Raw genomic sequence first — 15,400 nt, forward strand, 5'->3', positions numbered from 1 at the left:
TTAAACGTTTAACAATGTTACTAGTGATGGCCCGATGAAGCCCCATGAAGACTTGAAGCTTTCCACCCAATAGGTTCGACCCCTCCCCTCCGTCAGCTGATATTTATGTGGGTTAAATCATATCCAGGTGCCGGCGCTCCGTGGTGCACAAAATATCAGCCCAATTCTTCTGACCAATGTGAGCCATTGTTGTTGTGACGGAGGGATGAGCGCTTCCTTTATACGTCATGGTTACCTTTCGCGCTTCGCATACATTGACTATATACCATAGACAAACCCATCGTGACGTCCCCCGTTGGATTCTGAATCTCGAAAATGAAGGCCGAAGTGTTAGATCCCATATTAAAACACCAGTGGGGCATATGCGTTTCTGTGTTAAAACCAAAAAAGAAATTATCTCATCAGAGTATTGTTTCAAACTGATATCAGCACTGCCCCGTCTGTTGTTCAGTACTTCTCTAATATTGTTAATGGACTGAACTGGATCCATATATGGAACCTCCCTTACAAATACTTTATTACAAAAAAAGTGACAGAAGTGTCTTACAAACTAATTCATAGATACTACCCTGCCAAACATTATTTGTTAAAATTCAGGAAAGATTTATGTGTAAACTCTTCTCTGTGTGAGTCTCAGCCTGAAACTGCAATGCACCTGTTTTGGAACTGTCACTCCTTCTGGAAAGAAGTAATGCGTTACATCACATTGAAGATTGACTCAGATTTTTCTTTAGATTGGAACAATATAGTAAGAAACAGAAAGAACTATATGACATAAACTTGATAATAATATTAGGGAAATATCACATACACAAAGCAAAATTTAGTCACTCTAACCCCTGTTTTGTGACATTCCAAAGGGAAACGGAATAGTATATGCAGTATATGCTCATTTCAACATCTAGACTAAAGTTATGTCTGGATCCATACTGTGATATAACATTAATATTTTAATATAAGTGAACGCAGCTCAACACATCAAACCGAACCAAGTCTGTCATTGTTACCATAACAATGGTCGTATAGAAAAAGTAACGGGAACAAGACATTAAAGTTTCCTCTTTCACACGGTGGATAAATATTTCCCAAACTGACACACTTTATTTAAAAGTATTAGTATTATTTACATTCTGACTTCGGTGATTTGTTGAAGGAGGATATGTTCCTCTCCTTCAGTCCAGGATCTTTATACCGTTTGGAAAGGATAGTCCACCTACGCACAAATTACGCGACAATTTCTCACGTTTAGGATATTTATTTGGTACACAGAGAATAAGTATTGATTTCAGGGCTGAGACTTCAGTCAATCCACCTTAGGGGTAGAAAAAACCAAAAGCCCTCCTTCAAGCACGTACAGTGATCTTATTCTACCTAGACTCCGCCCATCTAGAAGGGAGGAGTACTGCCTCTCATGTGTCAGTGAGTTTCTATGTGTAGCCATTAGCTACATTAGCTACATTACCTCTATCTGGTTTCCCGCGTATGAATTATTTGGGTGTGATGTATCCTAGTCTGTGAGCAAGCTGTAGCAAAGCGGAAAACAACTAACTAACTAACTAACTAATAACAGAAGTAAGACTCTTCCTGGTTTTTCCCAGTGTTATACACAGGCTGAAGGCCTTACGTAACCCCTTAAAACCCAACAGATTGTTTGTTGAATAGCCTCGCTGAAAGGCTAACCTAAAGCGAATTCATGAAACTGGCTGATTAGGTAGTTAACTTCAGCTACCAGAGTAGCTATATTGGGCACTGACACAGAACATATAAATAATTCTCCAGATTCACTTACCAGATGGTCTTGTAGGAGGTGCAGCAAAGCACACAATTATTATTTTTTATTTAAAATGATCCAAAATGGACCGAAACCTTAAACTCAGCCGAAAGCTTGTCATTAGCTCAGGTAAAGACCATTAGACAAAGACTAGCAGCTAGTGGCCTCTGGCAGCGTCCATACGTCACCTGTCACTCAAAGCGAGAACGCCCTTAATTATACAGAATTTTAATAAAAAATAAACTAAAGAGTTAGAAACGTTCAGTGCATTTTCAGTTGCATAATGCACTGATTCTCAAACTGTGGTAGGCGTACCACTAGTGGTATGCGGGCTACATCCCATGGTTTGCCAAAAAAATCACTTAATTAAATATAAATAAAATTTAAAAAATAAAAATAAAACGTAAAATAATATCCACAATATTTGAATGGATGAAAATATCTAATCAACCGATGACAAGAAAATGAAAGGAGATACAAATTAAGTTAATAATTTAAAAAAGTTTGCAAGTGCTTCTCGGTAGCCATACGTAGCACATTCCCGCCGATTCCACTGACATATGGTCATTTGCCATTGGTAGCTACAGGCTACGCTGTGATGGGAAAAGGTGGAGGTGGCTTTGCTAATTATGACAAGTACGATAAAATTACTGTCGTGGATTAAATTCATGAATGATAGGGAGAACTGAAGAGTGTGTGTGTAAGCCGAGCGCAGATGCTAATGACAGTGGCAAAACCAGCCCCAGAACTGCTAGCAAACGGCAGAAACCAGTGAGGAGGAAGTATGACGAAAAATACATAAAACTGGGATTCATTTGGAGCGGGACACAGGAGATGCCCTGGCCGCAGTGTGTTGTATGTGGTGACGTTCTGAGCAATGAGTCCATGAAACCATTGCATCTCAAACGGCATCTTTCAACCAAACATACAGCACTGAAGGACAGACCAATGGATTATTTTTTTTTTCTGAACTGAAGCAGTCCAAGTCCACCATTCTGTCCTATGGTACACCCGTAGCTAAAGCACAGGAAACTTCATATTGTGCCAGCCTCCTGATCGCCAGAGCCAGTAAGCTGCACACAATCGGGAGCAGCTGTGTTTACCATTAGCCAAAGAGATGACATGTATCATGTGTGGAGAGAAAGCTGCCAGAGAGTTAAACTTGGTGCCGCTTTCACCGTGTCATGAAGAATAAACGATAGATTAATTAAGAACAGTAGATATTTTGCCATACAACTTGATGAGACTACAGATGTTGTAGATTTGGCCAATTTATTGGTTTATGTGACATATGAATATGACGGTGTGGTGCAGGAGGACTTAATGTGTTGTAAATCACTGGAGACCAGAACTACATCTGAGCAAATATTCCAGTTACTGAACAAGTTCATCCAGGAGCACGGTGCTGTTCAAAGTACTGTGTGTAACGTCATTACTATATTAAATTTACTTGTCAAATAAAACGTCTACCTTGTTTTTAATGAATACTTAGGCCTGCTATGCTACTGTATTTTAATGTTGGTCATTATGGTGGTACTTGGAGAGCCAAGTATTTTATGAGGTGGTACTTGGTGGAAAAAGGTTTGAGAACCACTGACATAATGCATACTTTTTTTGCACTGCCTATTTTATATTTTGTATCTGATATTCTACTTCTAAGATTTTGTACTGTTAGGCATTTGTGTGGACAGCATCATGCTGTGCACATGATAATAAACTTGTGAGTCTTGACCTTCCAGACTATGTTAGAGTTAATCTGCAGTGGGCTAGGATGAAAGTAAAGCCAAGTAAATCTAGGAGTATAGATAAGGCCCCCCACCCCCACAGGCTTACACATTGATGTGACTGACATTAATAAAAACTGACTAAAACTGGACTAAAAGTATTTTGAGTTTTTATTGACTAAAACTATGACATATAGAAATGACGGAAAACTAAAACTAATAAGCATTTTCGTCCAAAAGACTAAGACTAAATCTAAAATGGCTGCCAAAGACAACACTGTTTGGACCGTTCCTCTGCTAGCATTAGTGTATGTCTTTTCAGAGACATTGGGTGAACTGTTAGTTATATAATTATAACCAATACTGCTGCGCACAATGAACTGGGTGAGAAAGCACCCTAACACCTTTGTTTAATACATAATTCCATTTCCATTTCCATATAGTTTTGATGTTGGAGAATGATGCATTTAGGTAGAAATGGATAACTGCAGGCCATGAAGACTGGGCAGGCTAATGAGACCAGGACCATAAATGAGTTGTATGCAGCTCTGTAGGTCATAGACACACCACTCTAGGCAAGATACACTCCCGTGAAGATAGGGGTGGAGGAAAGGGAACTAGAGGGAGGGACACACAGCTATTAACATGCAAAGTGCAACAGTAGTAGCATGCAATACATGAGTAGCAAGAGAGAAGAAATTAGATAAGACATTGCAGAATGGGTGCTCAGTGCAAAAGAGAAGATCTCTCTTGCGAATTCTTGCTAAATCGGTGCTCTACCTGCAGCATTTCTTATCAGCTTAGCTTTTTAGAGAGCTACAGTATTTTGACTGCCATATAATTACAGTAATCCAGCCTGCAAGACAAGCAGCTTAACTTTGAGACATGATGAGACATCCTCATTTTGACAGTGCTTTCTTTCACCTGGGTAATGTAGGGACCTTAAAATTTGAGATTTTAAAGAAGAGTAAAATTGAGTATTGTTTTTGAGTAAAGACTACATGTCCCAGAATCCTTTGCCTTTTTTTGTTGTTTTTCCCTTTCCTGTAGGAGCCAATGCATTTTAAGTTTGGCCAACCAGAAGTGACTTTGTGGATAGGAACTCAAGTTAAAGTGAGTGAGGGCGGAGTTTCTCAGGTGGTCTCCAGGCAGCAACCTCCAGGTCTGAGTGATTAGGCCCATGCTGAAGTGCAAAAAAATGCAGTTCATCGAATGACTTCTTGAGAAAATATTGTCTCCAGACTCCCCTCCACATTGACCCGTTCCAGTTCGCCTACCGGCTGACCCGCTCACTGAGGACGCCATCTCCTCCGCTCTTCACCTGAGCCTGGCACATGTGACATCCGTTCCTGGACTTCACTTCAGCATTCAACACAATCATCCTACACTATCTGTTGGGAAAACTGGGACTATTGGGCTTCAGCACCCCCCTGGGCAACTGACTGCTGGACTTCCTCACCAACAGACCTGTCAGTGCTGGTCGGACACCCCTCAGGGCTGTGTCCTGAGCCCTCTGCTGTTAACTCTGATGACACACAACTGCGTCCTCAGGTTTGCCACAAAGTTTGCGGATGACACAAAGGGGGTGGGCCTCATCAGAGATGACAATAACCTGGACTTCAGAGATGAGGTGGAGCAGCTGGTGGGCTGGTGCAGAGACAACAGACAACATCCTGAACATAGACAAGGTGAAGGAGACAGTCGTCGACTTCAGGAAGAAGCGACCCAGCCACACTGCACTGCTCATCAACAGCTCAGCTGTGAAGGTGGTCAGCAGCACCAAGTTCCTGGGGGTGCACATCACAGATGACCTCACTGTGAACACCACGTCACTGGTCAAGAGGGCACTTCCGGCATAGGATGAGGAGAGCCCACCTGCCCCTGCCCATCCTCAACACTAGGGCAGCACCATAGAGAGCATTCTGTGCAGCTGCCTCTCTGTGTAGTGTGGAGCCTGCAGCGCCTCCGACTGGAAGAACGATCAGGACAGGGGAGAGGATCATTGGGACCCCTCTTCCTTCCATTCAGGACATCTCATCACAGCGCTGCATGTCCGAGCCCGTAACATCATCAGTGACCCCTCACACCAACACCATGGACTGTTCTCCCTGCTGCCCTATCTTTTTGTGTTTTTTTTTTTATTACGGTTTAAAATTCTGCTCAATTAAGGGTGTTCCCGCTTTGAGTGGCAAGTGGTAGTCTGAGCTAACAAGTAGCGGAGAGTTGTTGTTAAGAGGGGGAACTGTCTACCCCACCTACCAGCTCATGGATCCTCGCAAACTCGGTTCCTCCTTGGTTTCGTAATTGAACTGTATCGGCGGAAGTATTCCAATGGGATTATTTTTCTATGTGCGCCAATTTATGGAAAAGAGGACATGAAACACTAAACATAGTGATAATAATTTAAACAAGATCCCTCAGGCTAAAAATATCATATAAGTTTAAAGACTGATGACCAAAGGATTTTCTTTTATTGGAATTTGCATTTTGCACTGTTGGATCTTAAGAAAGTCCTAAGTAGAGCTGCAAAAAGAAGAAATGTGAGCAAGAGACCAAAAATTTTGAACAGGCAATTTATTGAAAACAACAATTTAACTGAAATAGGCTGTTCATCAACTGATTAAAAGTTTAAAGCCCTATTTGCACAGGACTAGTTTTACTAGGGGACCTCCGGTAATTTGTAATAATCATGGAGGTTGATCTTAATCCCATGCAAATTGCCTGTGTCCGTGATCTGTAAAGTAAAAATTACCCCACAAATTACGTACCTCGTACCGCAGAGGTCCTCTGATAATAATCGAGTGCGAATCGACATCTCTGTAATGTCTGGGAGTTTTTTCGAGACTTGTGTTTGATTTGTTGCATATTTTTCTGCCTCTTGTCACTTGAGAATTACAGAGGATGTGCTATAATTCAAAGCTGTGAGAGCGCAACGTCAAGATGTCACTTAACTATTAACTTTAGACAGATGAAATCAATAAATCAACTGTCTGTAAAGGTAGGACTGATCAGTCGCAGTGGTCTGAGGTGGAAAATAGTGGAGCCACAACAACGGAATTTGTTTATCCCGAGGACTTCCGGTTTCAGCTTGATGGAGTAGGCAGCATAGGAGAAGAACTCCGACACATAAACACTTATTAAACAAGTTTAAACCTCCATATACCACAAAAACAGAGCATAGCCTTAATTGTTATCCACTTAGCGACAAAACTCTTGCTATGAAGAAGAGTTCACGCAGGGGGAATCAACAAGGAACGCAGGTACAGAAAACGATAACTCCATTCACGCGAGGCAGCTCAGAAATGGCCGACTGCGCAGCGGGGAATACACCTGAAACCACGCTTTTCTCTGCGGATGCTACAGACATGTAGAGAAGCGGTGCTGGTCCAGATAAAAGCTGAGATCACAGCATCGTTTAAAGAAATTAAAACAGACATTGGGTCTCTCCGCGAAGAGACAAAAGCCGATATACGGACCATACGAGATGAGCTGACCGGTGAGCTAGCACGACTCCATTCGGCACAGGCTGAGACAGCCACCAAATATGAAGAGATGGGCACCGCACTCTGCGAAACGATGGATAGAGTAAGTGCTTTGGAGAAGTCACAACTATTACTAAAGAATGTAAGAAAATACAGGATAAATGTCAAGATCTAGAAAACTGAAGTAGAAGACAAAATCTTCGGCTCGTCGGCATTAGAGAGGGAGCTGAAGAAGGCAATATGATCAAATTCCTTGCGGATTTCTTCCCCGCTGTGCTCGGAGCTGACAACTTCAGCTCCCAGGTGGTTATAGATCGGGCACACCGAACACTGAGGCCTGAGGCCGACCAACAGAGAGAGACCATTCTCGTCCGCCTCCACTTCTATGCAGACAGACAGAAAATACTGAATCTGGGGAAAGCTAAAGAATGGCTAACATACAAAAGAGACCAGGTATACATCTTCCCAGACATGAGCTCGGAGGTCAGCAAACGATGCACCACTTTCCTTCCAGTGAAGAGAAAACTCAGAGAGGCCAAGGTCACGTACAGCTTGTTCTACCCAGGCAGGCTAGCTTTCATTGGGGTCGGAATTAAACACTCCTTTGATTCCCCCAAAGCTGCTGAGGATTTCTATGACCAGAAGATCGCTAAGCGCAAATAATATTAGTGCTCTGAGTTTGATATTCTTTATGCTTAAAACTTGTGGCATCAATAAGTATGAGAATGATTCAGGTCTTGCATGGAAATACTTGAGGTAAGGGGTTTTCTCCCTTTTATTCCTCAACAATACTGTACATCCTTGTGTGTCTGCTGTCTACTTAGGCTTTGGAGGTATACACTCTTAAACTTATAACCCATAGTACAGTCTAATGAGGTATATAGTCACTACTATCTTTGTGAGATGAATATGACTCACTTCACTAATTTATTTTTGTTACTATTGTTTATTGCTCATTTTAGTATGGGTGTGTATGTTAAGTGCAACAAAACACTTGTGTTTGGAGGTAAAACATCCAAAAAATTGGATTTTGGAATTGAGGTTTAAATAGGAAAAAACTGTGGGTGCCACCCACCCGAAACTTGCTTGACCAGAAACTGGGGTCACTAATTTCAATAATGGCTGGTACTTACCTGTCCTTGAATGGGGGGAACGGTGTGCCTAGACTACTCACCCTATGAATAGAGCTCTAACGAGGATATTGTCAATGGGAGCCTGGAGGCTCAAGGTGTGAATGGTGTTGAAACTTCTTGGGGACAGAAGTCAAAATTGAATTGTAAATAGATGGTAAATTAAATCACAGTCAACCTCCTCTGTTTTTTTCACTTTGACATAGATGGCTTCCTTTACTCCTCTCTCAAACCATCTGTCCTCTCTGGCCAGGACTTTGACATTGGTATCCTCAAAGGAGTGTCCTTTGTCCTTCAGGTGGAGGTGGACAGCTGAGTCGTTCCCTGATCAGCTGGCTCTCCTGTGTTGGGACATGCGTTAGGGGATGGGTTGTTTTGTTTCCTCAATGTACAAGTCTGTACATTCCTCACTACACTGAACAGCGTACACTACATTACTCTGTTTTTGTCTAGGTGTTTTGTCTTGGGGGTGGACCAGTTTCTGTCTTAGTGTGTTGCCAAGTTTCAAATAAACTGGGATGCAGTGTTTTCCAAAAATTCTCCTCAGCTATATAGGGGATGGTGATGTTCTTCCTTCTGCTGTGCTCCTCTTCCCTGTCCTTCCTCTGTGTCCTTCCTCTGTGCTGAAGGGTCCAAACCCTCCAGCACCGAGCATAGACTGTACCAACTAGACAGGATGGCAAGGACAAGGAGGGACAACACATCAAACAAACCCTCAAAACATGTGGATATCCCAACTGGGCCTTTGTCAAAGGCTCAAAAAGATACCCCAGGCTGATGTCAACGAACTGCATGCATTTGCTGAATCCAGTGCATGAAGTATTAGGCGAGTGTCAGCTTCTTCTTGTGTTGAGTACAGCTCTGATACTTCCTCACACTCATCCTCTGTCATCCTATAGCAGGTTTCCTCACACTAATTCTCTGTCATGCTATAGCAGGTTTCCTCACAGGTCATGCATAACACCTTGCCATGCAGTATTTCTCTGTATTGTGGGTGTTTCCACTCTTCCACCAGAAACTTGATTAGACCAGCCTTGTTCAAGGGACTGCAAAGGAATGTTCTCCACTGCTGGATGTGGTGTCCACTTGTCCACTGAGGTTCTTGTACTGGAGAGTGATATCTCTAGTGGTATCTCTACCCCAGTTTAGTCGTTCAGCATCGCAGAGATTCATCAGCATTAGCCAGTGCCCATGGCAGTGGACCCAGTGGGTGGGCAAGGACATCCTTCATGTTCACCTTCCTGTGTTCAGCCACCAGGATCATGTGGCTGAAAAGGTTTCTATCTGCCTCAAGGACCACATCTTTTCCTTTCATCCCATGCAATGTCTTTTTGCTTACCTTGGAAAATGTCTTCAGACTTTGCTTGGTCATGCTGTCATATAATTTTGAAGCGGAGTTCTCATCTAACCTCATTTGCTTGAAAATCTGGTAGGCCTCCTCCCCGATCTCATGAGCTCTCAAGAGATCCCTGGTTACATCATGTGGAACCAAGAAGCCAGTGGACAGGCTTATTGGCTTAGACCTGCTATTGGCTATTAGTGCTGTCCGCTCAGCTGCCCGGAGTAAGGCCTGACATTCCCGCTAAACCTTAGAAGAACTGCTTTGGATGTCAGGCTGGAGTTGCCGGTGGATTCACGGGGGACATGAGGTCTTCGGCAGCGAGATGGATGGACTGTGTACGCTTGATGGGACCGGGAGGGAGTGTGTCGTGAGATGTGCTTTGGAGACTTGGTTCATGGGACCACAGTACGTCTGTGCCCGGCTTCAGACTCTACAGGCAGACACCTGTATTTACATCCCTCCCTCAGCCAATAAGAAAACACCATTGATGAGAAACACCATGACGATACGATCCACACCGCTGTTGCTATGCAACTGACCAAAAATCCACATCACCTTGGACACTATTTTGACAACTACTTTTGTATATTTGTTCATAATGCTAATTCTGTACATTTTTGATTACACTGCTCATTTTTATTTTACTTTAATTTAATGTCATTTAATTTTTATCTTATTTTATTTATCTTTCTTGTGGTTTTATGAGTGTTTACTTTTATTTGCAACGAGGCTATGTTGACAAAGTAATTTCCCTCGTGGATCACTGAATCTAAGTCTAACCAGATCGGACTCATGCAGGAAAAAGGATTGAGCCAGTCTCCAAAATCAAAAAAATCAGTGAGCGACTGGACCTCTGCCTCATCTCTTTGGATCCTTGGACCCTGTAGATCTGGTTGGGACAGTTTGTACATGCCTTGGCCTGTCAGGTCTCTAAGCTGTCTGAGGTACATGCCTCTGTACTCAGCTGTTAGTTACTCACAGCTCCTGGCTTCAAGGTGAATCCCTTTGTCCCTCCAGCTGTCTGGGTGTCTTTGTTCACCGTTTCTTTTATGGCTTGGTCAACAGGGATTCGACCAAAAGGATTTGTGGAGCCCAGTTGAACTGAGAAGGCCCCATTCCTAAATTCCATGTATACATCTGGGTGTATGGTGGGCAGCTGACACCTCTGGGCGTAGTAATATGGGAGGTACCATGCATAATTCATCCTATCATATGCAAAACACCAGGGGATCATTGCATGAATACTTGCCAGGTGAAGCGTCCAGTCTCCCTCTGTAGATGCTCAGATGAGCCCCAACAAGATTTCAAACATGTCCAAATAGGACATCTAGAAGGATGAGAGGTTGCTGTTTCTCTGAGGAACTTGCGATACACTTCAAACAGTTCCATGATGTGTGTGCAAGAGCTGCTGTCGAGAACCTTCTTCAAAGTGTCTTGGGAGACTTTGTTCCACAATACTGTGTACAATACAAATATATCTAGGATATATTCCTGAATGTGCTTTCTTCAGCAAATGTTGCAGCATATCTGCACTAAACATCAAAATTTACTAGCTAGAATTGTGCTAGCGAGGCTAACGTTAGTGTAACTTATCAGTTCTTGCTAGCTAGCCACTTAAAACAGTCTTACCCACTCCACAGTACTACATCTGAAGCAAATAAAATATAATAAAAAAAATATATATATATAATGCCAGACAATTGAAGTGAATGTGTGTGTTGATAATCATAGAAGTAAAGCCAACCTTTCTTTGTTTTTGATTGTGATCATTGGTAGAACAGCAGTGGTGGAGTGATATTTACCTGGCACTCTACTTCTTTCTGTTGTGTTGGACTGGGGTTACTTCTAACTGGAGCACAATATAATTCCAAATTTGAACTTTGATCTTCAGGTCATTTGTCCTAGGAGGAATGTAGTTGTGGATATCTGAAATGAGAATTGTGGATAGGAAGAATGGAGTTGCCAATATTTGAAATGCTCTTTTTGACTAGGCAAAACTGAATCACACATATCTGCAACACATTGACTGTCAGGCTTTTAAATGTTGGCTTGCCATATGCTTCTGCTGCTTGCCTGTTCCACTGCCTCGCTCACCAGTGCAGGGAACGCTGCTCAGCGAGGTGGTGCTATTGCAACACCTTGCAGAGCAGAGGCACGGAAGTCATTCATTTCGGCGGGCGGCTATGGCTCAGTAGGTAGAGTGGGTTGTCCATGAACCGAAGGGTTAGTGGTTCGATGCGTGTCCCATATGCCGAAGTGTCCTTGAGCAAGACACTGAACCCCCATCGGCTCCCAGTGCAACTGGCGCTGGTGTGTAAGTGTGTGTGTGTGTGTGCACGAATGGGTGGATGTGTATCTGACTGTAAAAGCGCTTTGAGTACCTTTGAGTAGGTAGAAAAGCGCTATATAAGAGCAAGACCATTTACCATTCACGATCTGCTCAAAACATGTATTTTTATTTTTATTTTAAAATCGATATTAAGACATTCAAAATGTATTTAATTTATATAAAATTTATATTAATTTATATTATATCATCGGAAGAAAAACTATCACAAAATATTGCCATATCAATGTTTTTTACACCCCTAGTTACAGTAACGTTAACTAATTCTACAATTCTTACAGCAATTATTACAGTAGGTCCAAGTTTTGATACTCAGGAGAAAAAATTGGAAAATCTCAATTAGTTCAGCCTCTTCAATATTTACAATATATGGTATAATTATTTCCTGTTATTAGAGATCTTTGAAGTTGTCACTGAGTTGAGGTTGCTGATTCCGCTAGCAAACTGACTTGGGATTGCATTTTGGACCTTCAATACACCATCATCTATCTGATTCCAGTCAAACTATTTGTGGAGCACTTCTTATTTCTATTTACTATGCCAACTTTCATCTTTCATGACTCTGGCTTGTTGTAGCTCATTGGAATTGGAAGACGGAAAATAATAATAACCCTGGACACAACAGGATGCTATACTCGAACAATTCCGAAATATTACAGAGTACCAGAGATTATTGTATCACCACTTTTAGTGTGTACCCTTAACATTAAGAATTAATACAGTAGTGTTTCAGCAGTGTGTTTAGACCCCCGATAATACTACTATTACTAATAATAATAAAATCTAAATGAATACCATAGAGTTATAGTAATTATAGAATGAATGCAGTAGTGGTCGGATACATACACACATCAACTGGTTCTTCTCAAAGTGTCATACACTTTTTTAAGTTACCTTGTAAGTAGATTGAAGATTAATCTTTATGATTTCACTTTGAGTGTTAAGCCATGACAAATTAGTAATTAGACTTTCAGAATTAGTAAAGTGCATTTCTTTGTTTTGTAACCACATGCCAAACTCAGAACCTCACAGTATTTTTTTTGCTATGTAGCTGTGCCACAGCGTGGTGGAGGGTCTGTGTGGGCGGGAGCCTCCTCACAGAGAGGATTACATCACAACCTGGAGCCTGCAGGAGTGGCTGGAGCTGATCAACTCCCTGACAGCCCTGTTCCGCCTCTCAGTAATGAACAACAACTCAGATGAAGAGGTGAGACAGTGAAACAGGATAGTTTGATACATACATTGGTGGAAAAAAGTTTTCAGACATTCTTAAAATTTGACACAATCTCAAATATTATCATGAAATATTTCTGAAAAAATCCTTTGGTGTTTCAAAAGGTGTGACTGCAATAGACACAAACAAATACAATTTATATTTATTTTGTTTATTGTTTACAAGAAAAATGAAACTAAATTCTTGACAGTTCCATTATGTCAATTCTCAACATTATCAGTATCAAAGTCAACAAATAACAGGGAACGTGTTCAAAACTGCACAAAAATTAAATTTGCACTTCATGGCGATCTGGCGGCCCAATACTCAAACTTTCTTATGTGTTTTTATGGAACCAATCAATTTTAGGTTTTAAATGACTGTTCTAGGATTTGTTTAGTATTTTGTCTGTGACTGTACTGAAATAAATTGCACTTGAAAACCTAAAAGTGATTGTTAATTCAATTTGACAAATGGATGGGGTGTCCAAAAACCTTTTCCACCACTATAGTTAGATAAGGTAAGGTAGTTATGATGTATTTTCAATTTTTTTATGTAGATTATAAAATATTATACTTATTATTTTTATACTTAATATTAGGGATGCACGATAACTTTTTTTTTTTTTTTAAAACTGATGCTGGTAAAGATAACTTTCTGCTTCCAAAGGCCAATACAGATAACTGATAACATACGTGGAGATAAGAAAGACTAATGAACAAACAGTTCTGACTCTTAAAATGAAGATATTTATTTTTCCAGATGAAAAACTATTAGCAAGCAAACATTTGCTAAAAGATCAGGGTCAAACAAAACTATTTGATATTTCAAATGAAAATCACCAAATAAAGGCCTTTAGACCTGAAATCAGACACAAGTTAGAACATTTATATGCTAGTTCTATGATATTTCTCCTTCCCCATGGTATTTTCTTTACACATTTATTGCACTCAGCCAGCGACTTGTGTATTTACAAATGTATGCACGTTGCGATGCATTCATGTGGTGACGGAAATTCCCCGTTCCCGGTTTGTGAGTCCTTTCTCCGACCTTTTTATGTTCACGTTTCTATGTATGTGTAAGATCTGGGGAAATTGGTAAAATACTGTGGATAAGACGTTGATATCAGTCAGCTACTACCAAAATTATGACAGAAGCCCCTTTCACATCGAGTGAAAAACCCCAGTCGCTCTGACGCCAATCAGAATCAGAATCAGAAAAAAATGTATTTATCCCCGAAGGGCAATTAGGAGGGCGAAGAGCGGTACATAAAATAAAATTGTAAAACAGCAGATAAGGTATGACAAAGAAATAAATAAAATAAATAAAGTGAGGTATGGTTAAAAAAACAAACAAAAAAAAAACAATGAAATTTTAAAGTGACATCGTAGTTAAAGTGTCAAAGTAGTATTGCACAAGAGGTAGTATTGCACATATGATATTGTGTTACACTCAAGTGTAACACAGGAGGACTTAAGTTATTGTGACGGTCGTATAGTTCTTAGAGTTCAGGAGGAGAATAACATTGGGAACAAAGGTTGCTCTCCTCCTCTGGGTCTTACAGGCTGGACAGCGGAACCTGCGACCAGACGGCATCAGCTCAAATGCTGGAAACAGAGCATGGGTTGAGTCTTTGAGAATTCGATGAGCCAGGCCGCTAGCCTGCTGCTCATACACAGTGCTCAGGTGGCTTGCAGGGAGTCCAATAATCTTAGAACACACCTTAACAATATTATGCAGGCGGTTCCTATCCTGAACAGTTACAGAGTGATACCAGCAGCACATGGAGAAAGTTAAAACACTTTCAATGAATGTGTAATAGAATGTCAGCAAGATGTTCTTACCAACAGAAAAAGAGTTCAGTTTCCTTAGTAGGTACATCCTCTGGTGGCACTTCCTCAGGATCCCTTCAGTGTTGGAAGAGAACCTCAGTTGGCAGCCCAGGATGGTTCCCAGGTATCTGTATTCCCCAACTATCTCGACCAGAGAACCGTGGATCATAGTGTTGACAGCTGCCGCCAGTTCCCTTTGGCTGCTGGAGAAGGTCACCACCATCTCCTTCGTTTTGCTGACATTCAGCTCCAGGCAGGAAGAGTCACACCACTCTACGAACTGCTGCAGAGTGGGTCCTTGGTGGAGGGAGGGACCGGACAGGAGGGACAGGAGAACTGTGTCATCAGCAAACTTCACCGATATAGTCTATCTGCCTGTTACATTCTGACTTGACAGCCCAACAGACTGTATCACTCAGTGTGTTTACATGCAGAGCTTAATTGAGCTATGCTGAAAATTCGACTTTCTCAGTCCAGTCCTTGTCCCAGTTTACATGCAGCGTAAGAAAATCGAATAACCGTTCTCTTCTTCCACACTAGGTGGCGATACGTGTCTTTT

At 41.5% G+C, this 15,400-nt stretch overlaps 1 protein-coding gene across 4 annotated transcripts in view; it reads left to right on the forward strand.

The window, feature by feature from the left end:
* Window positions 1-15,400, forward strand: part of commd8 (COMM domain containing 8) — a 50,181-nt gene that overhangs the window by 207 nt on the left and 34,574 nt on the right. For 3 of the 4 annotated variants that reach the window (XR_007114604.1, XM_047610691.1, XM_047610690.1), the window contains exons 2-3: window positions 4,546-7,080; window positions 12,848-13,003. Coding sequence is in view for 3 of the 4 variants with exons in the window: in XM_047610691.1 (XP_047466647.1) it covers window positions 6,850-7,080; window positions 12,848-13,003 (387 nt within the window). In the remaining variant the exon portion in view is untranslated. The remainder of the gene's footprint in view (window positions 1-4,545; window positions 7,081-12,847; window positions 13,004-15,400) is intronic. The other variant, XM_047610692.1, reaches the window with a different exon arrangement.

This window comes from Mugil cephalus, chromosome 17 (assembly GCF_022458985.1).
Source record: "Mugil cephalus isolate CIBA_MC_2020 chromosome 17, CIBA_Mcephalus_1.1, whole genome shotgun sequence".
Lineage (NCBI taxonomy): Eukaryota > Metazoa > Chordata > Actinopteri > Mugiliformes > Mugilidae > Mugil > Mugil cephalus.